General features: G+C 44.6%; 1 protein-coding gene across 3 annotated transcripts in view; it reads right to left on the reverse strand.

Moving 5' to 3' along the window:
• Positions 1 to 810: 810 nt before the first annotated feature.
• Positions 811 to 27,901, reverse strand: part of rab11fip3 (RAB11 family interacting protein 3 (class II)) — a 49,849-nt gene continuing 22,758 nt past the window's right edge. The window contains exons 3-13 of one of the 3 annotated variants that reach the window (XM_052488576.1): positions 26,606 to 26,682; positions 20,635 to 20,807; positions 14,261 to 14,464; positions 11,404 to 11,541; positions 10,102 to 10,137; positions 9,810 to 9,903; positions 8,417 to 8,661; positions 6,904 to 6,985; positions 6,471 to 6,608; positions 5,849 to 6,145; positions 811 to 4,993 (exon numbers count right to left, since the gene is read on the reverse strand). In XM_052488576.1, coding sequence (XP_052344536.1) covers positions 4,880 to 4,993; positions 5,849 to 6,145; positions 6,471 to 6,608; positions 6,904 to 6,985; positions 8,417 to 8,661; positions 9,810 to 9,903; positions 10,102 to 10,137; positions 11,404 to 11,541; positions 14,261 to 14,464; positions 20,635 to 20,807; positions 26,606 to 26,682 — 1,598 coding nt within the window. In that variant the 3' untranslated portion in view covers positions 811 to 4,879. Of the gene's footprint in view, positions 4,994 to 5,848; positions 6,146 to 6,470; positions 6,609 to 6,903; positions 6,986 to 8,416; positions 8,662 to 9,809; positions 9,904 to 10,101; positions 10,138 to 11,403; positions 11,542 to 14,260; positions 14,465 to 20,634; positions 20,808 to 23,629; positions 23,982 to 26,605; positions 26,683 to 27,901 lie in introns of those variants that run through there. The other 2 variants (XM_052488586.1, XM_035748199.2) reach the window with 2 other exon arrangements.

Genomic DNA, 27,901 nt, shown 5'->3' on the forward strand with positions numbered 1-27,901 from the left:
TTGCTAAAAGGCACCTAAAGGACTATCAGACTATGAGAAACCAGATTGAAATCTTTGGCCTGAATGCCGAGCGTCACGTCTGGAGGACACCTGGCACCATCCCTATGGTGAAGCACGGTGGTGGCAACATCATGCTGTGGGTATGTTTTTCAGCGGCAGGGACTGGGAGACTAGTCAGGATCAAGGGAAAGATGAACGGAGCAAAGTACAGTGAGATCCTTGATGAAAACCTGCTCCAGAGTGCTCAGGACCTCAGGCTGGGGAAAAAGTTCACCTTCCAACAGGACAACAACCCTAAGCACACAGCCAAGACAACGCAGAAGTGGCTTCGGGACAAGTCTCTGAATGTCCTTGAGTGGTCCAGCCAGAGCCCGGACTTGAACCCAATCTAACATCACTGGAGAGATCTAACAATAGCTGTGCAGCAACACTCCCCATCCAACCTGACAGAGCTTGAGAGGATATGCAGAGAAAGAATGGGAGAAACTTCCCAAATACAGGTGTGCCAAGCTTGTAGCGTCATACCCAAGAAGAATCACTGCCAAAGGTACTTCAACAAAGTACTGAGTAAAGGGTCTGAATACTTATGTAAAGGTGATACCAGTTTTATTTTTTTTACATATATTTGCAAAAATATCTAAAAACCAGTTTTTGCTTTGTCATTATGGGATATTGTGTGAAGATTGACGAGGGGGAAAAAACAATGTAATCAATTTTATAATAAGATACCACTATGTCTTCATGTACGCAGTCTCTTGTATGGAAATGTGATGAGCAATATCACACGAAATAACGAGATCAAACAAAATATCATTTTATTATTTGATTTATTTTCTAATCTTACTTCATTGTTTTCTCTTACCTTTTTACAATGACTTGAAATTATAATTCCCCAAGAACAACAAGGTTTACATCATTCAGAGGACCTTCAAAGAAAAACATAGAGCAGTAAACAATACATTATCCTTCAGAATAAGAATAAACTTCAGTTGTACAATTCTTGTTTCTACAATGTTCTCTTTTTCCCTTCCCATTCATTTTAAATGGCAAGCCATGCACTACTATAGTAGTGATGTTTGTGCCTTGAGCAAAACTTTCTTTGGACATTGGAAGCTAGTGTGAGAGCAAAAAAAAATAATCACAAACCATTTTATATACACATTTAAGTTTTTATAAGTATAATTTAACAAACTGACAGTCACATACGGTCAGTGCTTTCCAAGGGCTCGTCATCAGGTTAGTAAGAGGGAGAATTATGAGAGAGAGGCACAGTGTTAAGACTAGCAGGCCAGTTTTTCAGGGCAGAGTTGGACTCAGCAATGATAATGAATTACTCTTCTGATGATAACGTTTTCAAATTTCAGCAAGGAAGAGTGTGAGCCGATAGTTAAAATGGTCAGTGAGAAGTAAAACTTCTGTTCTTTGGTCAGTTTTAAAATGATGTGGTTAAAAAGAAATTGGAACGTGTTTAAAGTGCATTAGAGAATCCCATTGAATCAAGTGTAATGTCTGGACAGGACTCTGGTCTTAGTCTAATCAGTCAGCTAGCAATCATGCTAGTGTAAGTCTCACAATTAGCTGTCTAAACTACAGTAGACAGTCTGAAATGAAAAATAAACAAGGAATAAACAGAAAATAGGGTAATCCTGCTGCTGTCTCCATGTAAGATAGGGGAAGATATGTCTTATGGTTTCCTCCTAGGAATGCACCACTGGCTGCTGTAGTAGTAAATGATTGGCTGAAGCCTCTTGAGCCTCATATCTGCTGGGGAAAGCAACCTATTACACTCAAAGGCAGAATGACTTGAACCACTCAAGACAGTTCAGCCACACTGTGGGCTGGCTTTCTGAGGCCTCACTATCTGTCCCGAGGCATCAGGCACAGTGCAACTCCACTGACCTCCTCATGATATGGTTCGGTGAACCCAATGATCGGTTTTAAAGATTCAGAAAGTGATATACAATAGTGATCAGTAGTTCTGTGCAGTGCCTGTTCTCAGGTGGGGCGATAACAGAGTTGGCATGTGTCACTGATGTTGACTACAATGACAATGCCCTTCATGAGGACACTGTCTGCAACCTCAGCATTACAGTGGATCACACCTCAGTTGGGTTGAAGTGGAAAGACCTCACCATATACAGACATTTTGAACTGGTCAGACGAGACTGAAGCACGCCAGTGTTGCCAATTCAATGGGTGCTCAATGCAACACTTTTGAAATGTACTGTATGCTACCTTGAGTACAAGATATACATTTCAATCTAAAATAATCAACTATTTTTCTCAAATCAACTATTTCCCCTTCGGATTTTCAACCATTAAATCCGCTGAATGCCAGTTTCCCTTGAGAATCCATAGATTCCAAAACTATTTACAAACTTTTCCCTCAAAAACAACTGCTATTAGAGAGAAACAACAGGGCAGGGACTGTGAAGTGAAATGAAGAATACATATCTGGATGTGATTCACAGATGGGAGAAATTGACGTGTACGGGCTACATGCGAGAGCGGCGTACACAAGACCAGATCATATTATTTTTCAGCAGAAGACCAAAAAGAAAATGATGAAAAATGCAATCCCCCCAACTATAAAAATACCTAGAATCTAAAGGTTCGGGGGGAAAATGACATGTACAAGTTGTTTACACCCAAGGCCATTTTCCATGGAGCGCTGAAGAGGAGAAAAGCGTGGTGACATACTGTAGCAAGAGTTTTATAGGTGGTGGAGGTGGCTGCGGTAGTTTTTTTTTTAGTATAGCTGCGATGGTTGGTACAGTATACGTTGCTGTTCATCCCTTTCACCCAGGGACAAACCACAAGCTGTCAGCAGTTCCAGCAAGTAAGAGTCAGCAACAGTGATATCCTTCAATATGTCCAGTATCTCAGTCTCAGGGAGTGCATTAGTGAATAGGTAGCACTGATGACGTGTAGTAAAAGTCTGCCATTCTCATTTCCTCTTGCTTACGTCCAGAAATGTGGCGAAAAGTTCCCGGAAATTCAGATTGGTGCTTAGTCAACTGAGGCTCATACAGTAAAACAAGGGAGTTTTGTTGGTTTGCTGACGTCCGTTTGTCCACGACGTCTGTTCTTCTTCGTTCTCCACTGTTCTTCAAAACATTATTGCTTCATCTAAGTGTTGAACATGTTCCGCTCCTTTAAATCAAAAAGCTGCGGGAGAGTAACGACATGTCACCTCTTCAAAAAAGGTCCGTTTTCAAATCAATTCAGCATTCTTAATTCATTCATATTGTTTTAAAACAATATATCGTCATATTAGGATTACATCCCTTCACAATAAACTTTACATTTTTTTATATTTTTTTGTAATACAAATAATACTTTTTTGTCTAAACCCCCCAAAAATGAACCGATTCTATTCCTTCAATAAGACATTATTCATTAGTCAAATTATTCAGCATTTTCTGTCTGAACATCTTACTTATCCAGTAAATGTTTTTGGTTACAAGCAGACCAGACATGTCCTTCCCACTGGATAAACTGGCTCCCTTTCACTTTCACTCAGCAAGGCTCCATTAAGGATCAGGTGGGTCAGTCACACTATAAAAGAACAACACTTCCCAGCGCACTCAGCTCAAATAAAAACAACACAGCAACATTTTCTCTCCATTTGATTTAGTGTCCAAGTTAAACAATCCAATTATTTCCTGTCAGTATGACCAACATTTATGTCAGTATTTGTCCGTTTTCAACTACCTCAAAGTCAGAGCTTACATTAAAAGGAATTGATGTGATGGAGAAGTGTTCTTGTATTGGAGTATTTACCCCGCCTGACCCCCTAGGACTCTGTTTCATTGTAAAAACAAACGGAGATACAGCAAACAATGAGCCACTCAGCTTCACTGTGGAGACATTGAGGCTCACAAGAATGAACATGTCATTCGTGTTACTACCATTGTAGTCACCAAACCTTTTTAACCTTTTTTCAAAACAAAGTATTGCAAGCAACACAACAAAAAAAAACGTAACACACACATACACAAATGCATGCACTCTCACACACACACACACACTAACCCTCAGGGCATTTCTTGTCCTCTACCCCAGGAAATGTCCCTCACCTGGGTTGCGTTAACTCACACTGGGAATATAATCCAAGTCAAAAGTCAAACCAGGATAAAGACTTACACTGCAAACGTGACACGGTTTATGTAGTAGGTGCCACCGCAAGTCTGTGTTCAAGAGAGCAGCCAGGGTCAACTTCATCTGACCTCGTCCCCTGACCAGTGCTTCATACGGTTTAAACGTGGATTAAACACGGTTCAGTCCGATACAGGAGAACGCTCCCAAAACACCCCAGGAGTTCATTTACTGAGCTCATGGTGAAAGATGGTATCGGCTGATATGTAGTGCAAGGACAATACATTTTAGAATCATGCTAGCATTGGGGCTCACAAGATTTCATTGCCAAGAAGATATTTAAGGGGACAGTGATCCATTAACCAGGTCTTCCATGTATTCCAAGAGTTCCTCAGAGAAAGCACATTTGCACACACAACCTCAGGCACACAAGGAAAACTCAGGTCCCTCCACCCAAATGCAGGGAAGTCATTAGAACCAAAGCCTACTGTATACAGGGGGAACAGACACATACACAAAGCAAAGCTCAAATCCCAGGGACGTTAAACCATGTAGCTTATTTTCTCATAGACAACAGCCACCAACAGTGACAAAAAAAATACATCTTCTTTAATGATAATTGGAGTACTTTTCCCCCACCTAGTATAGTTCAATAGGTATTGCTCTCTCTGTGGTCAGTCTCAGTAGCCAGAGTCTTTAAGTGTTTAGCCAGTCTATCCTAGTATGGCAGTCCAGCGAGGCGGAGAGGCCGCCAGGCTGCCCTACTCCAAGACGGCCACCTCTACTTGACTTCCAGCATGGAGGGGTTGGACTCCATGATGGCCACGATGATGCGGTCGATGTAGTCCTGTAGTCGGAAGTTGACGTCCTCCTGCTTGCGGATGGCCTCCATCAACTGAAAAAAAACACACAAAAAAAATATCTAATGTTTACAAGGATAGTAACTTATTGAGACCTTTTCATTTGCACTGAAAAATGATTCAAGATGGTAAAACGGCACAACAAGATATACAATACAGAGTTCTGCAATAACCGTGAAAGATCTGGGCACCAGAAGTCTTAAGAAATGTATTTTATTCCACCTTTAATCATCAAGGTTAAAAGGGGGAAAGTGGATACCTAGTCAGTTGTACAACTGAATGCCTTCAACTGAAATGTGTCTTCCGCATTTAACACAACCTTCCGAATCAGAGAGGGGCGGGGGCTGCCTTAATTGTTAGTCTCACTAACCACGTTTCTATCCAATGGCAGTAGAAACACTTTTATGAACAAACATTGATATAATAACCATAATATGGAAGTAAACTTGGAGTCACGCGATGACGTGTGGTCCTCCCACTACGACGTGGGAAATCATGCAGTTTATTAGGCTACAGATGAAATAAGTTATGATGAACTTCACAGGGTGGTGAAAGTGCACAGCGATGAGCTTGATGCTGCTTTCCAATAAATATCGAGGGTCTTATTGGTGACGTAATGATTGATGCTCGGCTGCCGTTTGACAAATTAAAATAATCTCGCTCTGTCCTTTTGCCTATAATAATGTCATCATGTAGGCTATACCTGCACTGCATCTGCCAGCTGTGTGTACAAACTTTTGACTGGTACTGTATATTTATGGCCTGTACATTTTTGGCCTTCTCTGCATATCTATGGCCTTGTATCTATGCTTAGCCTTCTCTGTATATCTATGGCATGTACATCTATGTGTATCTACTGTTTACATGTATCTATCTATATTGTGACTCACCTCTCCCCGGGACACAGAGTTGATCTCGGCAGCCAGCGACTCGGAGAAGGAGGCCGTCACCAGGTTCTTGGCTCCCTGGATGCTCAGGTTGATGATCTGGCCGTTCAGCTCATCGTTCTGCTCCTTCAGACTGCGGTTGTCCTGCTTGAGGCGTCGGATCTCCTGCTCCAACTCGGCCTCGCGGGTGCGGCTCTGGTACTCCTGCAGCCCGGCACTGGGAGAGCGTCCTCTCCTAGCCTCTGCCTCCAGCTTGTACAACTGCAGGTGCTCCAACTGCTTCCGCAGGTCCTCAATCAGCTGGTGGAGAGGGGGATAGGAGAGAGAGAGAGAGAAAGACCGCTGTTACAGAGAGATACAGCAATAGTCTATTCTGCAAGAGCAACTAGTCACCAACGGTTGGAGGGGTAGGTTGAAAAATAGAAAACGTTAAAAAAATATATATATATTTTTTCACACAAGTTCTACCCAGCAGCAGAGAAATAACGAAAAGCAAAAATGAACCCTACTCATCGACAGACCAAAACTAAACAACAGACAGGACAGCCCTACACATTTGACGTGCCTTCCGAGTCAGACAGACGTACAGTTTGCAATGTACAGGTGTCACCTCGTGACCTCTCACCTCCTGCATGTGCTCCTTTTCCTTCTGGTTCTGGTGGCGCTCGTGGGTCAGTTTGTCGGTCGTCTTCCTCCGGGTTTCAAGCTCCTCGTTCATCCGCTCCGTCACGTCCTCCACCTCGTCTTCCAGCTTCCTCTTCTCCTGATGGGCGAACGAGAAGGAGGAGGAATGAGAGATAATAGGAGAAATACACAGACAAGGTATGGGAGGGAAGAGAAGGAAACTTCCGAAGGAAACTTGGGAAATGGGGGTTGAGGTAGATGGAAAGAAGAGGTGGATGAGAGGAGAGGTAAATAGACAAGGGATTGGAGGGAACAGAAAGGAGATGGGGGAAGAGAAGGAAACTGGAGGTGATAGGGAGGTGAATGAAGAAGAAAGGGAGGAGTAGGAAGAGGGGAAGAAAGACGAGGAGGAGGAGAGAAGACAGTGGTCTTACCTCCTCTAGTCTCTCGATGTTGGCGCGGTAACAGGGCACACAGGATTTCAGCTCACTGTTCTCCTCATCCAGCTGCTGCAGCCTAGGGCAGAAAACTGCGCAGTTAAATTACATTCACCAATGTTAGAGCCGCGGTACACAACACATTTGACAAAACCAATTCAATCTATTCAAATCATTCATTCAACAAATTAAATGAACATTCTGTTCCACACACTGGCACATTCACAGCTGAGCAGATACAGTACAACTGACCTAGCCTGACGACTCACACTCCATTCTTCCGCTGCTCTGTCGTTCGCGACATGCTTTAGTCTGAGACTGTGGTGACAAGGGGCACGAGGGGTGTTGTACAAAACAAAGTCATCAGAGATTGGATCGTCTCTAACCAATCAAGTATCAAAGCCAATGACACATTTTCAAACCACCGCTTTACCCGCATGTGTTCTTGCTCTGGCCCAACCCATCGGTTTCTGGACCAATCAGACGGGCCCGAATAAGTTCGCATTTGGTGAAGGGTCAGGGAGTACTCACATCCAGATTCATTGCGGAGAAGAAACTAATGTCCGTGGGCGTGGCCTTTGGCCAAAGCAAGGAGTCTGGGTAGTCAGGCAACAACTGACCTACTGTGACACCTACTGGTAACTGTCAAAATAAAGGAAACACCAACATAAAGTATCTTAAGGAGTCGGGCCACCACGAGCCGCCAAAAGAGCTTCATTGAGCCTTGGCATAGATTCTACAAGTGTATGGAACTCTATTGGAGGGATGCAACACCATTCTTCCATGGAAAATTATATCATTTGGTTTTTGTTGATGGTGGTGGAAAATGCTGTCTCATGTGCTGCTCTAGAATCTCCCATAAGTGTTCAATTGGGTTGAGATCTAGTGACCGAGACGGCCATGGCATATGGTTAACATCGTTTTCCTGCTCATCAAACCATTCAGTGACCACTCGGTGCCTGTGGATGGGGGCATTGTCATCCTGGAAGAGACCACTCCCATCAGGATAGACATGATTCACCATAGGTTGAAGGTGATCACTCAGAATGGCAGTGTATTTACTCAAGTGTTTCCTTTATTTTGGCAGCTACCTGCTACAAGTCTACTCTACTGAGAAACAGCTTTGGGTTCAAGGGCTTTGTGAGGGTGGTCCTGGGGCCCCTCCTGGGTGCACAGTTTTTGCCCTGGCACTACACAGCTGATTCAAATAACCAACTCATCATCAAGCTTGGATGATTTGAATCAGCTGTAAACCAGTAGGTGTCAGTGAAGCCCCACAATGTCACTGACCGACGCAATCATTGGAGCAGTGTTGACAATCACAGCCTCTAAAGGCCTATGTACCAGGCACACCTGCTGGCCACCCAGCCACAGTCACACAGTCACACAGTAACACACACACACACAGAGACACACACACCTGGGCAGAGCTGAGGATGCTACGCACAGGTTGCTAACCTCTCTCCTCGTCTTTATGGACACGCACACCACACACCCACCCGCCACATACCTAGCCTGCAGGTTCTCCAGCTCCAGGCCCCTCTCCCGCTCCAGCTTGGTGAGGGCGTCCTTGTGGCGGCGGGTCTCCTGGTGCAGGTGGTCCTCAGCGCGGAGCTCTTGCTCCTTGAGCTGCTCCTCCAGGGCGTTGGCCCGGTGCACCAGCTGCAGGTTCTCCTGGCGGAGGCGTGCGTGCTGCTCCCCACTAGCCTCCGAGTCCTTCTCCAGCTCCGCCACGCGACGCTCCAGCAGGAGCACCTGGGAGGAGGATGGGGTGAGGGTTAGCACAGAACAGTGTTGTTTGTTTATTACGATCTCTTTAAGCCCACAATGGGGGGGGTACAAGTGGCACTACACTGTGTAGAATTGACACGTGATTTGTTGCATTTAAATGATGCTATTGAGAACTGGATGATATTTTTATTTTATGTTCAGTAGTTTCAAGTTTTAATGTCAAATGCACAGGTAGTGAAATGCCTTTCTTGCAAGCTCTAAACCCAACAATGCAAGTATAACACTGTGTATGATACTGTGTATGATACTGTGTATGATACTGTGTATGATACTGTGTATGATACTGTGTATGATACTGTGTATGATACTGTGTATGATACTGTGTATGATACTGTGTAGGATACTGTGTAGGATACTGTGTATGATACTGTGTATGATACTGTGTAGGATACTGTGTATGATACTGTGTATGATACTGTGTATGATACTGTGTATGATACTGTGTATGATACTGTGTATGATACTGTGTAGGATACTGTGTATGATACTGTGTATGATACTGTGTATGATACTGTGTATGATACTGTGTATGATACTGTGTATGATACTGTGTATGATACTGTGTAGGATACTGTGTATGATACTGTGTATGATACTGTGTAGGATACTGTGTATGATACTGTGTATGATACTGTGTATGATACTGTGTATGATACTGTGTGATACTGTGTATGATACTGTGTATGATACTGTGTATGATACTGTGTATGATACTGTGTATGATACTGTGTAGGATACTGTGTATGATACTGTGTATGATACTGTGTATGATACTGTGTATGATACTGTGTATGATACTGTGTAGGATACTGTGTATGATACTGTGTATGATACTGTGTATGATACTGTGTATGATACTGTGTATGATACTGTGTATGATACTGTGTATGATACTGTGTATGATACTGTGTATGATACTGTGTATGATACTGTGTATGATACTGTGTATGATACTGTGTATGATACTGTGTATGATACTGTGTATGACACTGCATGTGTTGTTTGACGCTGAACTCTTTCTTTACATTGACATACAGTGCTGTATAATGCTGTTTGACACGGTTGATAAACTCGGTATATAATCTTATGACGTTGTGATGTTGAACTCTGACCTTGTCAGTGATGTCGGTGTCAGCCAGGTCCAGTATGTCCCGGGACAGCTCACTCATGCTGTCCAGCGTCATGGAGCTGTTCTGGAGGAGGTGTCTGAAACGTCAGGGAGAAGAAATAAATGTTTGTGATAAAAAATTTAAAAAGCAGCTCAAAACTGTTCCGTCTTGGAAAACTTTTCACTTTTCAACTTCACGATAAGTCAAGATAGCTAGTTGTGTTCATCAAAATACACCATATTTTCACTAAAATAATATTCTACTGAATTGATTAAAATGACTAATTTTGACCTACCGTGCTACTTTCTTGCTGGACAGCCTCTTGCTGGAGCTGAATGGGGGGGTAGAACAACAGAAGACCAGTCAGAAGGGAGAAAAGACAGATGAAAGAGACAGCGTCTGTCTCTTGGTGTCCTTCCTCCCCACCCCCTCATCCCTCGCTCCAAAAAGCAGAGGGATAAAGAGGTTGTCATACGGGGAGCACAGGATCCTAATGTAAGGTACATGTTAATATGCACGTCTGCAGATACGTCACAGCAATAAAACACACACACGCCCGCATTTGAAATGCAACCCGAAAACAAAAATGCATGTTTTTTATTGGACTGGTCTAGAAGGTAGGCCTAGTCACTCCCTGTTTCAGTCCATTTTCATCCGTTTGGTGCCTAATGAACACAACCCAGACACAAAAGCATGTGTATCAGTTAAAAAGGTTGGTTTTTCCATCAGCACTCATGCTTGAACAGGTACAAGATGATTCAATCCATTTGTAAGGCTGTAATAGAGTGAGTACTTTAAATGGAATATGAGAGCAATGATATAAGCCATGCACCACTGCCAATGATGTCAATTACCTGGAAGTCAATTCAGGTTTAGCATATTTTTGTTGTTGTTGTTGCAACGTTTGTCACTGCACACATGGAATTGTTTCCATGACCTTGACAGGATGCGAGATATGTATGCATGGAACTCATAGGGCATGCAATGATACGAGCAATGGGAACTCTGGGCAAACCTTCTGTTGGCCACCTGGCACCAACAGCTAGAGCAAAGAGCGGCGGTCCACCAAACTCACCTTTACCAACATCGATTATGAACCTTAGAAACCTCATTTATAACGCCACAGTACAGACACCACGAGCAAGCTTGAGTTTGAGTGAGAGGTTCTCCCCAAAGCCGAGTCAAACCAAGCACTAACGCTGTCAACACACCGCAACTCACACACAAACGTGCACTGAAGAGTCAAGATGAGTGGAGATGTGTGTGACGACCTATTCAAAAACATACACGCAAACGCTGTCAAACTCTGTGCATGTGTCCGCCTGTTTGACAGTATTAAACACAACACACCTGTGTGCATCTTACAAACGGAACACAACAGGACAGCACACGCACAGGGAGCGAGAGCAGTGTGTGTTACCTATTCAACACGGCAATACACACACACACACACACACACACACACACACACACACACACACACACACACACACACACACACACACACACACACACACACACACACACACACACACACACACACACACACACACACACACACACAAGGGATAACCTTAGTGGTGGTGGGGAATGTTACCTATTCATCTCTAGGAAATTGAGGCGAGTGGAGAGGTCCTCCAGGCGAGAGATTTGTTTGTGACATTGGTTACAGAAAAAGTCCAGCGCTTCCTCCCTGAGGAAGCTCTGAAAGCTGGCAGGGAGAGTAGTGGGGGTGCTGGGGAGAAAAAGAGAGGAGGAAAGGAGGAGAAGGGGAGTGAGTGACGGAGAAGGGAGGTGCATCGTGATGGAGAAGAGGAAGTGTCGGGGATCAAGAGAGTTTGTGAAAAGTGAACCTTTGTGAGTAATTGAGCTGTGTGGGGGTAAACTGAAAGGATGAACTCCTTCTAAGAGCGCTGTTCCAACCAAGGGTTCTTCCCGCCCCTTCAACAGAAGGGCTACTGTCACGGGGAACACTTTTATCTGTACATTCATGTATTACTTTAGTGTCTTGGCCCTGAGGAGCTGCAGTGAGGTTCATATTCAGCTCACGATAACTAGCACACAAACAAACATAAATAGCTAACTGGAGTGTGTGTGGTCGCCGCAGCCTCTCCTCGCGTCATCTTTTCTGGCTGATCATTTATTCAGAAGAGTGCGCCTCTGTATGCGTGGCGTGTGCCTCGATTCCTGTATGTGTGGCGTGTGCCTCGATTCCTGTATGTGTGGGGTGTGCCTCGATTCCTGTATGTGTGGCGTGTGCCTCGATTCCTGTATGCGTGGGGTGTGCCTCGATTCCTGTATGCGTGGGGTGTGCCTCGATTCCTGTATGCGTGGCGTGTGCCTCGATTCCTGTATGTGTGGCGTGTGCCTCGATTCCTGTATGTGTGGCGTGTGCCTCGATTCCTGTATGTGTGGCGTGTGCCTCGATTCCTGTATGTGTGGCGTGTGCCTCGATTCCTGTATGTGTGGCGTGTGCCTCGATTCCTGTATGTGTGGCGTGTGCCTCGATTCCTGTATGTGTGGCGTGTGCCTCGATTCCTGTATGTGTGGCGTGTGCCTCGATTCCTGTATGTGTGGCGTGTGCCTCGATTCCTGTATGTGTGGCGTGTGCCTCGATTCCTGTATGTGTGGCATGGGCCTCGATTCCTGTATGCGTGGGGTGTGCCTCGATTCCTGTATGCGTGGGGTGTGCCTCGATTCCTGTATGTGTGGCATGGGCCTCGATTCCTGTATGCGTGGGGTGTGCCTCGATTCCTGTAAGTGTGGCATGTGCCTCGATTCCTGTATGCGTGGGGTGTGCCTCGATTCCCGTAAGTGTGGCGTGTGCCTCGATTCCTGTATGTGTGGCGTGTGCCTCGATTCCTGTAAGTGTGGCGTGTGTGTCTCGAGGTGGTCATAGGTTCCTGAGAATCACTGCTGTGCTGTCTCAGGCATGTTCTGCTGGCTGGCCTGTAGTGAAGGACACTTATGTGAAGTAACAGCTGCAGTAGGGTTTGTGTGGAGCAGTAGTAGTGATGCAGAAGTGTGGGTTTGTAGACAGAGTGGCAGTGAAGCAGCAGTGTAACATCTAGGTGTGTGTGTGTGTGTGTGTGTGTGTGTGTGTGTGTGTGTGTGTGTGTGTGTGTGTGTGTGTGTGTGTGTGTGTGTGTGTGTGTGTGTGTGTGTGTGTGTGTCTAGTAAGATGAGGAGAGTGGTTAGCGTCCTGTGCGTACAGAGGAGTGTGTTTACACACAGCAGTGTGGAGAGGGTCAGAGAAATATTCGGCATCACCGCATACACTACTGCACTAACCACAATGCTCCTGAATCACAATGGCCTCATTCAAATTGCCTTAGTGCCCACTCATTCTGGTTGGAAGGAATTGACGGTTGTAAAAGGGTGACTTACAGAGGGAGGGAAAGGTTTAGAATTACTGGTAACTCGGAAGGAATCATTAAAGCCAATTCACTTGGACCGGCTTATTTCCATATTGTGACCGAGAAAAACCCAGGCAGTTAGCTGGCTAAGAATTTGCAGGCATGAAAGATAGGGAAAAATATCACCCAAATGGGAATTACGCATTATCCGGCTTAGGGTCTCTGATGAAAACAGAGTGTGGGAGAAGGAGGGGGTGGAGCGGCTGCAGAAAAAGAGGAGGGGAAGTGCTCAGGAGTGTTCAGGCAGAGCAGTACTGTGTCAGAAGAAAGAGAGAGGGGAGTGAGTGATCAGGTGTGGTCAGGTGAGACAGACTTAACATAGTCCATAGTGGCTGGCTCAAACGCCAGCTTTGTTAGCGAGCCTATGGAAAGCCTGTAACTCTCCGTTTTGGCTGAATTCCACTCAATAAACACGCTTGGTTATGTCTACCCTTGATGACTGGATATGTGTAAGTGTATGGTGTGCAGTAGCTCTAAAGAGTAAGCAGCAACAGGAAGAGTTCTAAGTAAGTGAACTTTGCCCTTGTTCCTTTTTTACCTCGCCCTTCAGGAGCAGGAGTCAGTGGGAGTGGACTGGAAATGAGGTCCCCAGAGAGTTCTTATCCATGTTTGACCTCCAGTCTTTCCAAACATACAGCCAGTCTGTCTTGTTATAACAGCACCAGGGAAGGTTGTGGCTAGGACACTGGAGCTGAGAATGTAGCTGGGAATGTGCCACCACCATTTCCAGAGACTAAATCCACCGTGCTACTCTATCCAGCAATTCAACACGTTCCCTGTTCCCTGACAGGAGCCAACAACTGCGCTGTGTGTTTGACTTTAGAGACGATGCCCTAGGATAAAGTAATGTTATTGTTGGTAACAATGTGGCAGCTACTGTGGGTGACCTTCATCTGACACGCCAGAGTTTTAGAACTGATTCGTGGCACTTAAAAACATAGCAGTTGTGTCGTATATGAACGTGTAGTGTAGGCTGTCACAGTCTTACTCTGAGTGCTCAGTATGACCCTGGCTGCTGTTCTTTAGGGTGGCCCGTACCTGGGAGAGAGTAGCAGGGAGGAGCAGTTGCTCTGGTCGGGGGTCTGGAGGTGGGATGAGTCCCCCTCTCCCTCGGTTCCCTCCTCAGTGGTGTTCAGCAGCAGCTCTGAGGTGTTGCTCTCCCCAAAGTCCTCAAAATGTTCCTCATCCCCGCCAATCACTGTCACCAGGGTGTGGCTGTTCAACTCAGAGCTCAGGGAGAACCTGAGGGAGAGAGAAAAGAGGGATGATTGTGTATAAAAGAGTGTGATAGTGAGAGAGAGAGAGAGAGAGAAAAGAGAGAGAGAGAGAGAGGGGAGAGGGAGAGGGAGAGAGAGAGAGAGAGAGAGAGAGGGGGAGAGAGAGGGGAGAGAGAGAGAGAGAGAGAGAGAGAGAGAGAGAGAGAGAGAGAGAGAGAGAGAGAGAGAGAGAGAGAGAGAGAGAGAGAGAGAGGGGGGAGAGAGGGGGAGAGAGAGAGAGAGAGAGAGAGAGAGAGAGAGAGAGAAACATAGGAGGAAGAATACCCCTTCAGGTACACACACAGGAATTGCATATAGCCACATTCACGGAGGTATTTTTCTACATTTACCCAAATTTGTGACTGTATCAATGTTGTCTCAGGGGTGGAAATGCCAGAAAAATCTTGAATTGACCTACTCATGGTTTGTGGTTCTATGCCTGTATGTGCGTTTGTTCCTTAGATTGTGTACAAACTCATTTACGGGCTAAGGTAAGGGCTAGAGCTTAGTTTTTACACCTGACTATCTCTGTTTATCACTTCACTGTAAAAACAGGTCTGAGTTTCCTTCACCAACAGACCACGGAGGCATCGCTTCCGTAACACGGATGATCTATTTTAACACGGCTTCAACCAAATTAGAAGCGCTCAACTATCACAGTACGAGTCTCGATATGTTCCAAGTTCTACATGCAGACTTTAGCACACCGTTTGTGTTGAAATGTGATGCATTGAAAGCAACTAGCCTAAATCTAACAAATAGAATATTTGGCATCCCAGATTAAGACAGCCCTACAAAGCGCCCGGCAATCTGGACAAGTTTTAAAATCAGTTGTCTTTAAGGGTAATCTGATAATTCATTAATCCCACAGACTCGTTGGTCAAGATGAAGCACATTTAATGTTTGTGGTCCACGGGCAATATACATCTGATGTCTAGCTACACTCGCTGCATGAGAGTGGCGCTTTCACTGGGTTCTATTTAGTGTAAGCTTAAGGGGTGACCTTAATTGAAAAGAGACTGGGCGAAGCTTCTCGTCAAGTTTAAAATTAGCAGGCACATTTTCACACAAATACATGGAAAGCTAAAGTTAGTCATGTTTAGCCACCAAAATAGACATGTTTGGCTGGTCTGCGACGGCCAAATTGGTAGGTTCACCTGAGTTCAGATGATATATAATACAGTGGCCCTGCTTTCTGTAACAAGAAAGGGTATTAGATAGCCAGACTTTCCTTTGTACCCCCAACAGGACATGAAGGGTGGCTGGATTGTAGCTACATACACACAGGATATAAATCTCAGCACCATTCCAAGGGTTGCTGTCAATCCAATGACAAAGCCTAGTTCTATTTCTTGTGTTTACACATACAGAGTCAACAGACTTTTAACCCACTCAATCCTACCTTCAAATTCACTGTACGCTAACCACCGACAGGGTAGCCTGCACTTAAACACTGATCAACTTCAGATACACTTCAGCCTCTCTCAACACAACTTTAAAAAACAATTAACACTGACTCAGCACAAAAATTGCGACACCCTAACACTTGAACACTCTAGCATAGCACTCAAAACCTCAACCTCAATACATTTGACTCGCAGCCCAACATTCGGGGCCACTTACCCACTACTCAGCCCGACACTGAGGTCCCTAGTAAGGTCCCGCACATGGAGGGCAGGTGAGGAGAGAGACCGCATCTTTAAACGCCGCCCGCTGCCCCCGCGTCTCAACCTCGGAGCAACTGGAGACAGACGACCTCCAGTCAACCAGAGTGGAATCCTGAATGCTCACTGGTCACACCAACCCAAGAGGAGTGCTGCTCAGTTCTTCAGTTAAGGAGACGATCCCAAAGACGTTGTCCACTCAAGGGATTAGTCCATGGTACCCAGAACATGTTACTGAGAGTCGCACACTCGTCTTTCTTTGCACGTTTTATAGGTTACCGCCAACTTGGTCGACTAGAAAGTCTTCCTCACAGTCTGTAACCACAAATGATCAGTCCTCACAAGTGACCAGCCGGATTGTCCCCTGTTTACCATGGGCTCGTCCCCGTAGACTTGTGGCAAGACGGGGAGGCAGGCTGTGAGTGGCTGAGGGTTAATACGATTAAGGGCTAAGCAGAGGCACCAGGCAGGTGCGGTGACCGGCCCGGGCCCAGCCGAGTGGGGTAGTGCTGGGGTAGGACACGAGGGGCGGACGGGTTGGGGCTGGGTAATCCTATTAAACTCCTAATCCCCAGCCAAGAGCATAGACTCATTCACGTAACGGCCGTCTCCCGGGGCACAGAACCTACTAGGAGGTGTTGAAAAACCAAAGCTTAAACATTTTGTTAAATGTTACTGACAGTGTTGAGTCATCAGGTGTAGGAATAGGAACTTCATGCAAGAGCACATGACAGGGAGGTGGGAGTGTGTTGTTATTGTTCTGATTCACTTAAAAAAAAAAAAGTTTAATGGGGCAGGATCATCATGGGACTTATCACATGTTTCCAGTGGACTCCAGTGGGATATGATGTGAGATACACACACAGGGCTGCTGTACAACAATTGCAGTGTCTTTCATGAAGCCAATTTATAATTTTAGAGTAGCACATCTGATTGCTGTCAGCGGTGTGATCCCACTGCTGACACCCATTGTAAACCTTTTCACCGTGACGTCAACTCAAAATGGTTGTGGTTGGTTTGTGTAACTCACCTACAGTGATCTTCTGACTCGTGACAGACAGGGCAATTGAACACAGGAAATATGGAACTCAAAGAAGGAACTGAGCTGAAACGCAGAGGAATCTGCCTCAAGGACGAATTGATAGGCGAGCCCTGAGATAGCCACAACAAGCGAAATCTAGAAAGTTGTATAAGAAAACACCTGTATGGCAAGAGTAACAGGGGCATGATCTGACATAGCAGAGTAGAAAATGGATGTTGGATAGACTTTGCAGTTTGGCAGTGGAATACATTTCTATTCAAAATGTGTCAACACGATTCAGCCCAGCGAAAGGTCAAAATACACCGAAAGTCCTTTATTTCTTGGGAAGTTCAGCCCTGGTGGGTCAGGGGACGACCTTCCATGATTCCTGCCAAACCGCTGATAGTGCAGGACTGGTGAAACAGGAGAAAGTGGAAGTGCCTGCTGGCCGCGCTTTGGCCCCCATCAGCACGAAGGAAAGATAGGGCCCCTTCCAGAAAAAAAAGGAAAAGAGCAAAAAAAAGAGCAAACTCCACACTTCCTGGAATTCAAGGCACAGCTGTTGACAGGAAGTCCAAACACATCCCTGTTAACTGGTCCACCCCCCCAGATCTGTCATCTACCCAGACAGACAGGTTACACAGTCAGCAGATAAGACCTCATTCCCCTACACTTCCTCCTCCCTCGTGACTGACCCCAGCACTACAGGCAAAAACAACTAATTAATAGTCAGAATACAGACCCCAAACAGTAGCTACTTTATTGAGCGGATTTACTTTTTTGAGCGGATGGCCAGAACATAATTCCAAATAATTTGTAGACTGCATATTGACCGCAAGAAGCCCAAACAGATATATGATGACAAATACATTATCATTTCAAACCTTACTTACATTTGTGTCCGATCAAATGTATCTCTCTATTCTGCGTGGGAATACTTTGGAACAGATTTCCAAAATTAAAATCACTTGGAGCTGTTTTTACTTGGGAGGGGGCATATAAAATTACTTGGAGCTGTTTTTACTTGGGAGGGGGCATATAAAATTACTTGGAGCTGTTTTTACTTGGGAGGGGGCATATAAAATTACTTGGAGCTGTTTTTACTTGGGAGGGGGCATATAAAATTACTTGGAGCTGTTTTTACTTGGGAGGGGGCATATAAAATTACTTGGAGCTGTTTTTACTTGGGAGGGGGCATATAAAATTACTTGGAGCTGTTTTTACTTGGGGGGGGGCATATAAAATTACTTGGAGCTGTTTTTACTTGGGAGGGGCATATAAAATCACTTGGAGCTGTTTTTACTTGGGAGGGGGCATATAAAATCACTTGGAGCTGTTTTTACTGGGGGGGGCATATAAAATCACTTGGAGCTGTTTTTACTTGAGGGGGCATAATAAAATCACTTGGAACTGTTTATTACTTGGAGGAGGGGGGGCATATAAAATCCCTCGCGGCCAAATTAGCCTACATCAACAATTAGTCGATGTAAACGTCCACAATTAGGTATCAAACACTAAAACGAATAAGCTCTTGACAGAGATATCTGGAACTGCCTGTGAAAAGGACGTAGTCAAGTGGCTGTTCCAAACAGGTGGCGGGCACTAATCTGACATATTAGGAACAGGGTGTTGGGGGTACGCACTACAGAGTGACCACAGCTGATAATCTTTGCTTCATTCTAACCATTGACTCAATTAAATCCTTAGGGGTGGAAGAACCCTACCAAAACAAATCCTTAGACAAAGAGCGCAAGACAATGGTATATGTTATCAGTATTTGCCCCGAAGGGACAATATATCTAGTCTTTGCCCTAAGGGGACAAATAAAGTAGCATTGACTCAAAACAAACTCGTTGGGCATTGACAATACTACACAAATAGAGCTCAAAAGGCAAGAGGTGTCATGCTATTGCCTGATTTCCGCTAACCAGATAAGTTGAGGTAGAAGTGCAGGTAAAAGTCAACATAGAAGATTAACTTACTGTAATCATTGCAGCAACACATAACTCTTGGCCACTGAAGATCAACTTGTCTCAAAGCTCACAGTCAACCAAAAGACAAACTCAAACATACAGTGGATAGATCAGGGCACACGTAGCTGTCTCTTCAAGGTCTCTGGATTTTACATTGTGTCTGAGTGTGAGGTCACCTCGAATATCGTGCAGCAAAAAACGAGGGCAGAATGTTCAACAACCAAAGTGTAGTTTAATAACGGGGTAAGCAAGTTCATTTCAAACTGTCCGTGATCTATTACGCCTTTGAAAATGATGTCGATGACCTAAGATCTCGATTCTCTACCATCTGGTCCTTAGCAAATAAAAACAATCGTCACTCAAAATAACTACGATCTCCAGGCTTTGTTCCTCAAATAACCATGTACTGCATTTCATCACAATCATCACTTTATAATGCTTTATCTTGCAAGTTATCTGCCATGTGTTGAAGACAGGTCCCACTGCAAATCTAAGAGTTCAACACACATCTGGCCAACAGTAATCGTCCAATAGTAAGACAATAACATGATCTATGTCATTTGTTAACTGATCAAAACAAACCATGGTAATTAGACTCGAGGCACATTAGAGCCTGCATGCACTTGAGGAGCAGCCAGGACCAACCACCCTGGAGCAACCATAAACAAAAGGCGTCTTCAGTTAGATTGATATGATAAGACGTTTTGTTCTCGGTAGACGAAAGGTATTTTAAGCCCAGGGCCATTACAATGGTGGCTATTATTGCCTCTAATCTGTCTGGTGACCCACATAAGACTCCAAGTCGTCTCTAGAAACTAAGACGGGATACAGAGGCTTGATGCTACCGAGGCTGTGATGACTGGAACTAGCGTTAGTTTGACTTATCCTAGTTAATTACCATTACTATTTCGACCTATATGTACCATAATGTTACAGTCAAACCCTGGTGTCTGAGTGATTAGCAGTGACTCAACGTGGGTGGTATTCAGGACAGCTTCGACCTACCTTTGCCTCACCTCGATTTAGCTACATACGAAATTACAACTTTAGCGCAAGGTTAAAGGTAGACTCAGCGATATGACGTAGATGCAGAAAGTAAACAGCACGGTGGATCAATTTCCGCAGCAACAAAGAGTGTTGAAGCGAGAGGCTCAACTCCGTCGCTGTTTTGGTCCCGTGGCTAGCACGTGGTAAAATCATGAAGCGTACCTGTGCACATGCGCATATACTGTGTGCGATTGTCTTGCATTTCGCACATCGCAATATCCGCTGTGCTGCTCGTAGCAACGCCATTTCGCTGAGTCTACCTTTAATGATTATGGTAGTTCTAAGTACGAGGTGAAGGGGTATAGTTAGGGTTTGATTTTGGCCAACCGTATGTGGGTCTAGTTAAGGGGCCGAGGTTAGAGGTGATGATCAGGACTAACTATTGGGCCAGGGGCCTGTCCTGAGAAAACTGTGAATGACCATGCAGAGGCAAAAGTAAGCCAGAACTGACCTGTTGCTACTGTCCTCTGGGTCGTGGAGCGTGGCCTCGATGCCGCTGTCCGTCTCCACATCCTCGTGCATCTCGGGCTGGACCAGGGCTCCCGTGTCCTCGTCGGTGAATGTCTCACACTCGCTGTAAGTGCTCTCCGAGCCCAGGTATGCACTATCTGTCACCTCGTTTTGCTACAGGAGGGAAATAGGACATTTATAGTTATCCTTTAAGACAAAGTTAGTAATCATATAATGTCACAATTGTGGTCTAAAGTACGTACATGTTTTGTTATTTAGCAAGACGCTCTTATCCAGAGCGACTTTACATAGCAATTAGGGTTAAGTGCCCTGCTCAAGGGCACATCGACAGATGTTTTACCTAGCTCCCGGATTCGAACCAACGACATTTCATTTACTGTCTGAACTCTCTAAACCACTAGGCTACCTGCCGCCCTGGTACACAAAGAGAGTTAAGTGGACATCGTTTGAATTGAAAAATCATTAACAGGTGACTAAAAACAGCAGTATGATGTCTGGTAGGTACAGTGCATTCGGAAAGTATTCCGACCCCTTGACCTTTTCCACAATTTGTTATGTTACAGTGCTATTTTAAAAAGTATTTAAAAAAAATAAAAATCCTCATCAATCTACACAGAATACCACATAATGAAAAAGTGAAAACAGTTTTTTTTAGAAAGGTTTGCTAATTTATAAAAAATCAAAAACTTATTTACATAAGTATTCAGACCCTTTGCTATGAGACTTGAAATTGAGTTCAGGTGCATCCTGTTTTCATTGATCATCCTTGAGATGTTTCTACAACTTGATTGGAGTCCACCTGTGGTAAGTTCAATTGATTTGACAAGTTTTGGTAAGGCACACACCTGTCTATATAAGGTCCCACAGTTGGCAGTGCATGTCAGAGCAAAAACCAAGCCATGAGGTCGAAGGAATTGTCCGTAGAGCTCCGAGACAGGATTGTGTCGAGGCACTGATCTGGGGAAGGGTACCAAAACATGTCTGCAGCATTGAAGATCCCCAAGAACGCAGTGGCCTCTATCATCCTTACATAGAAGAAGTTTGGAACCACTGAGACTCTTCCTAGAGCTGGCCGCCCGGCCAAACGGAACATTTGGGAGAGAAGGGCCTTGGTCAGAGAGGTGACCAAGAACCTGATGGTCACTCTGACAGAGGTCAACAGTTTCTCTGTGGAGATGGGAGAACCTTCCAGGAGGACAAACATCTCTGCAGCACTCCACCAATCAGGCACCAATCAGGCCTTTATGGTAGAGTGGCCAGACGGAAGCCACTCCTCAGTAAAAGGCACGATAGCCAACTTGAAGTTTGCCAAAAGGCCCCTAAAGGATTCTCAGACCATTAGAAACAAGATTCTCTGGTCTGATGAAACCAAGATTGAACTCTTTGGCCTGAATGCCAAGCGTCACATCTGGAGTAAACCTGGCACCATCCCTAGGGTGAAGCATGGTGGTAGAAGATTCATGCTGTGGGGATGTTTTTTTCAGCGGCAGGGACTGAGAGACTAGTGTGGATCGAGGGAAATATGAACGGAGCAAAGTACAGAGAGATCCTTGATGAAAACTTGCTCCAGAGCGCTCAGGACCTCAGACTGGGGCAAAGGTTCACCTTCCAATAGCACAACGTCCTTAAACACACAGCCAAGACAATGCAGTAGTGGCTTCGGGACAAGTCTCTGAATGTCCTTGAGTGGCAGGGCCAGAGCCCAGACTTGAACCCAATCGAACATCTCTGGAGAGACCGGAAAATAGCTGTGCAGCGACACTCCCCATCCAACCTGACAGAGCTTGAGAGGATCTGCAGAGAAGAATGGGAGAAATTCCCCAAATACATATGTGCCAAGCTTGTAGCATCACACCCAAAAAGACTCAAGGTTATAATCGCTGCCAAAGGTGCTTCAACAAAGTACTGACTAAAGGGTCTGAATACTTATGGAAATGTGATATATCCGCTTTTTATTTTTAATAAATGTGCCAAAAATTCTAAAAACCTGCTTTTGATTTGTCATTATGGGACATTGTGTGTCGATTGATTTAGATGCAAGTGGCTGTTCCACTGGTTGTCATAAGGTGTATGCACCAATTTGTAAGTCGCTCTGGATAAGAGCGTCTGCTAAATGACTTAAATGTAAATGTAATGTAAATGAACAAAAACAATTGAATCCATTTTTGAATAAGGTTGAAACCTAACAAAATGTGGAAAAAGTCAAGGGGTCTGAATTCTTTTCGAATGCACTGTACATACAGTAGCTAATGTGTGGGTGGACTGTATAAGCAAATCAACATTAAAAACACCCAGTTCAGAGCCTATGACTAGAGGCTGTACTGGATACGGTTGACTCTTACGGCCTACTTTTTTCCAAGCTACAATTTTGCTGACAGCATTCATTGATATCAATTATGACTCCAGAGGAAAGATGTTTATCTGTGACGCATCCTGAGCAGATATGGAAAGAAACAAACGATGGTAATGATTAACAAGCTGTTACGTATATCATGAAACCAAGCATAACAGATGAATTATGATCGTCGTAGATTGTATAGGCCAAATTGTGTAAATCTTGAGATAAGTCTGCTAAAAAATGTCACATCACCAATCATAGACGGTTCATCAAAGAAAACAAGCAAAGAAACAGTGTTCTCATAGGAGAGCGTAGCCGCAATTCAACTGTTGCCAATGGCAGTGAAAAGCCAATTAGAGCAGCGTCCAAACAACTGATGCGGCATAAACACATTTCAGATTCAACCTGTCAGGTTTCAGATGTCCGTGCTAAGCAAAGCCTACTGTGTCAACACCTTGAGTAAACATTGACTAACACAGAGAATTCACTTCCTAAAGCTCAAAGCACAAAAAAACATCAAAATGTTCAAATAGACACTCAATAGAACTTCATAAGACATTTAGCTATAACAAGAGCCTGCCAGGTGAGTCTCAATGAGTCCAGAGCAAGAGAGCCATCATGGGAGATCCTCCCATACCTGTCTGTGTTGAGTTCCAGGAGGAACCGGGCCCAGAAGGCTGTCCACCATGCCCAAAACCATGCTGTCTGCCTGGGGCTCACGGGCAGGAAGACTGGCCTGTAATGAAACCCCCCAGTAATTTCCCCTCCTAGCGCTTCCTCCTTTTCAATCTCAGAAAGCAAAAGTGTAAAACATAGAATGCCCAACACCTAGTTCAGCTCCAGTGGGTTCTCAAAAGGGGTGGAGTCTGGAGACTGAAAGAGTCCGAAGGCAAGGGTACAGCCCGTACTGCCACTACCACCCCAACTACCCCTCTCATGGAATTTGATGATCAAAATGTCATATGAAAGAAAGGGAGCAATGTTCCCTTTAACTTTTTCTACTTCAATGTCTCTCGCTCCTGGACCAATGTGACAGGGTGAATCATTAAGCCACCGCCTGTTCTACCTGTCTTTACAGGCTTGTATGATTGGATGAAGAGGGCCATATAAACTGTACGTGCAGAGCCATAAACTGACTAGTTGTTTACCTTAAAGGCCCAGTGGAGTAAAACATTTGATTTTCATGTGTTTTATATATATATATATATTTCCAAACTATGAGGTTGGATACTGTGAAAAAGAGAGTAAGGGCTGTTTGAAAAGACTGTCTGAAACGCCAGCCTGTTTTGGTGGGACGGAGTTTTGGCCGTAAATTAGTTAAAACAATGAGAGAGAGAGTTCCAAACCGCTCTGCCAATAACAGCTATTTTTTACTTTCCCCCTACCCATTCAGACCACTCACAGACATTCTTAGCAAAATTCTTGCTTGAGAAATGTCTCTTTGCTAAAAAAGCATTTATTTATTTTTTGGACCATTTTAATTCAAAACTAATCACAGTGAGGTACAAAATTGTTAACACAGAAATGATTTGATACTGAGATAAAAACGGCTGCATTGGACCTTTAAGGAGGCAACACCAGCACGTTGTAAGCCCAGAGATCGAGCCATTGGAGGAGAGGGGTCTGGATTGGCTGTGTTAATAATGCATCTCTTCCTTATAAGAAGAGGTTAGGCCACAATGGCTAAGTATTGACAGGGAGAGATACTCTAACAATAACAAGGGGTAACAACACACTGGTTGGGTATTTTTGGGGACGTAAACAAGCCGGCTGAGAGCGGGAAGGACAAGGAAGAGGAAAAGTAGGAGGAGGAGGAGGGTGGAGTGTTTGGTTTTCTCAAGGCAAGCCGGCCCTCCGCCCAGCTACCTCACCTCTCCTGTTTTGAGAGCAAACAGGGTTAGAACAGTGTGGCCATTGAGTGAGGAACCTTACTGCCAGGACCCCAGGGGGAAAACAACGAGTTCAGGGACACAGGTGTGCCGTCGACATTAAAAGCACCAACCACCAACTCTCCCCAAACTCCATCCAATACAGCTACCGCTATTTCTTAGGGCAGGACATTTGTTAGAAATGTATACTGTAGTGATACAGCAGGTAATGTTTAATTCAATGTCATGGAGAGGACACCCAACACTGATTTTAAGCAAACCGTTTCTGCAACTATCTTCACTGTGTTTTTGGAGGTGTGTGCAATAACTAAAGGCTATTAGTTGTAATTTTCCTCTCCCGTGTGGCTCAGTTGGTAAAGCATGGTGCTTGCAACGCCAGGGTTGTAGGTTCGATTCCCCCAGGGGACTAAAATGTCAATTTAAAAGGTACCCAAACCAGATAGGTATTATTGGAGGGCTAATACAAAATGAAAGTCCATTGAAAAGCAGTGTTGGACTTGATTCAACCTGTCAAGTAAACGCTAAGGTTTAAGTGCTAGGTTAGAGCCAAAGCTTGCCTGGCCAGACCACTGCTGTATATTATACTTAGATGACAGACTGCACTAATTAGCCATACCAATAGGGGGCGCTGAAACTACACAGTGTGCACATACTACAGTGTTGGAAGCAAACTGACTGAATAATATTTTACCCTACATTTGCACACACCGTACATAGGTTTTTCTATTGTGTTATTGACTGTATGTTTGTTTATGTGTAACTCTGTGTTGTTGTTTTTGTCGCACTGCTTTGCTTTATCTTGGCCAGGTCGCAGTTGTAAATGAGAACTTGTTCTCAACTGGCCTACCTGGTTAAATAAAGGTGAAATAAATGTAAAAACAGTCTAAAGAAATGGTCTAATGTTCATATTCATCATCTCCAGCACCACCCCAATGTCAACCTATGTGAAAATGGCGCGTTTATGTTTCGTAGTAAAAAAAGATAGATAAGTATTTACAATGACATCAACAGCCAATTAGTAGGCAACGCCTACTCACAATTGGTCAAAAATCACACGATGCCCACCGATGTCATTGGAAAACACTTACCTTCCAAATATATATTTTTTACTACAAACATAGAAACCCACCATTTTCACCATGTTGATGTTGGGGTGGTGCTGGTGAGGATGAATATGAAGTAGGACATTTTTGAATTTACAAGTCCACACACAAGAGGAGCCAGGAATTTCAGATATGTCCACCGCAGCTGAAAAAACACAACAGCATGCGTGTGTAAAGTACGACCAGACTCCAACCATTCAATATTTAGTCAAAAGAAAAATACGACGGGTGCCAAACCGTAGTGTTCAGCATGCGGAATATTCCCAGTGGGGTAATGATAGCTTTTCTGGCCACTTGCTGAAAATACTGTGGGATGTGTGAGTGCACAGAGACTTCAGCCTGGGAACTGTATGCAAAGGGACAATGGGGACAGCACAACCGGACCACACAAGACCAAAATAAATGACAATGGACCGTCACAGTGGTGTACCATGCTATACAGGACTGCTCATTCACCACCCTGGCCCATATTATCCTGCTTTATGTTGGGGGTTCATATACTGTGGTGCAGTCAGTCACACTGCTTTCCTGATGTACTTAAGTCTGTGTGAGTGGTCATATCGCTGGTAGTAACTAATGTCACCGAGAACTGCCATGACTATATCCAATGACATCACCCACCTCATCGTACTCCTCTGAGCAGCCCACGGCTCCGTCCCCTGGGCTGAAGTGCACATCGTAGAGCTGGGGCTCTGTCCCTGCAGACACAGACAGGACAAGGTCAACACACGCAGGCCAATAACACACAGCAAACACGTACAGAGCAAAGTCAACACAATGCGATGGTAAACACCGAGCCAATGTGCCAACGAAAACATGGCAGAACAGCGCCACTACACAGGTGTAATACAGTAAACAGAGGAAATACTGTAGGGTCCACTCTGGGAGTTAAAGATTTAACTGCACGTTAGAGAACTAATAATAGGCTGCACTGTATAAGTGAAGCAAATCAAAAAAGCATTTCAGCTATTAAAAGGGCAAAACTTTAAAGTATACAGAAGGGGGGGGGGGGGAGTAAATGTCGGGGAAAAAGTCAAATGTACTATGGTCAAATACAGTGCTTCTTTTACTGTACATGTCTTCGCTAACCTATTTAGAAAAACAGTCTTTATGCTTGGAGTAACAATCAACATTATGTAACAGTCACATTTCAAGGGCTGCCGTGTACACAATGTGAGTGTGTGAAGTGTGTGTCAGCTAAATCAACCAATAAAAAGAACACGAAATGACCCCTATCAAATTCAGATTTGGAGACTCCAATGAAAGCACCTGCAGATAAGTGCTGTGAAACCCGAGACCAACCAATCGGGAGTGGACAGTAGGGTGTCGGGCCAGACTCCCAGCAGCCACTGGGGCAGGCTCCTGTATCTAGTTAACAATGCTCTGAATAACACCCTGCTGCTGAGCTAAGAACACAAACAGTGCTCTTGACAGCAGCGGTCGCTGGACAACATGCAGGTTGTACCTCTGTCTTACGTAACAACCGCTGCTGTTAAGGACTGATACAAATGACTGGCCAGTTAACTAGAACATAAAGTCTCATTTTGTGCTGGGAGGAGGTTCGCTTGAGAGGGTTGCCTGTCCCTCTGTATAAGACGGTCGCTTGGCACCGACTCAAAAAGGGTTACAATGGACAGAGACATTGTATTTTCTAAGAGTTGACAGACTTTATTCAACTTGTCTCCCTGTGCTACACTGGCTTACCAGACATGCCATAGACACCACCGGGGGTAAGGTATTTCCACTGCCAACAGGCTTTCTTTATTAAAAACACATCCAGCCAGTAACCGACAGAGAAATGACAAGGAAAAACCAAGTTAAAATTAAAATAAGTAAACATTCTAAATGAACTGGGATTCCAGTTGGAGCTAGAATAGCAGGTTTTCTGATGTGACTCCAGAGAAACGAGGTGGGGGT

This window comes from Oncorhynchus keta, chromosome 3, assembly GCF_023373465.1.
Source record: "Oncorhynchus keta strain PuntledgeMale-10-30-2019 chromosome 3, Oket_V2, whole genome shotgun sequence".
NCBI lineage: Eukaryota > Metazoa > Chordata > Actinopteri > Salmoniformes > Salmonidae > Oncorhynchus > Oncorhynchus keta.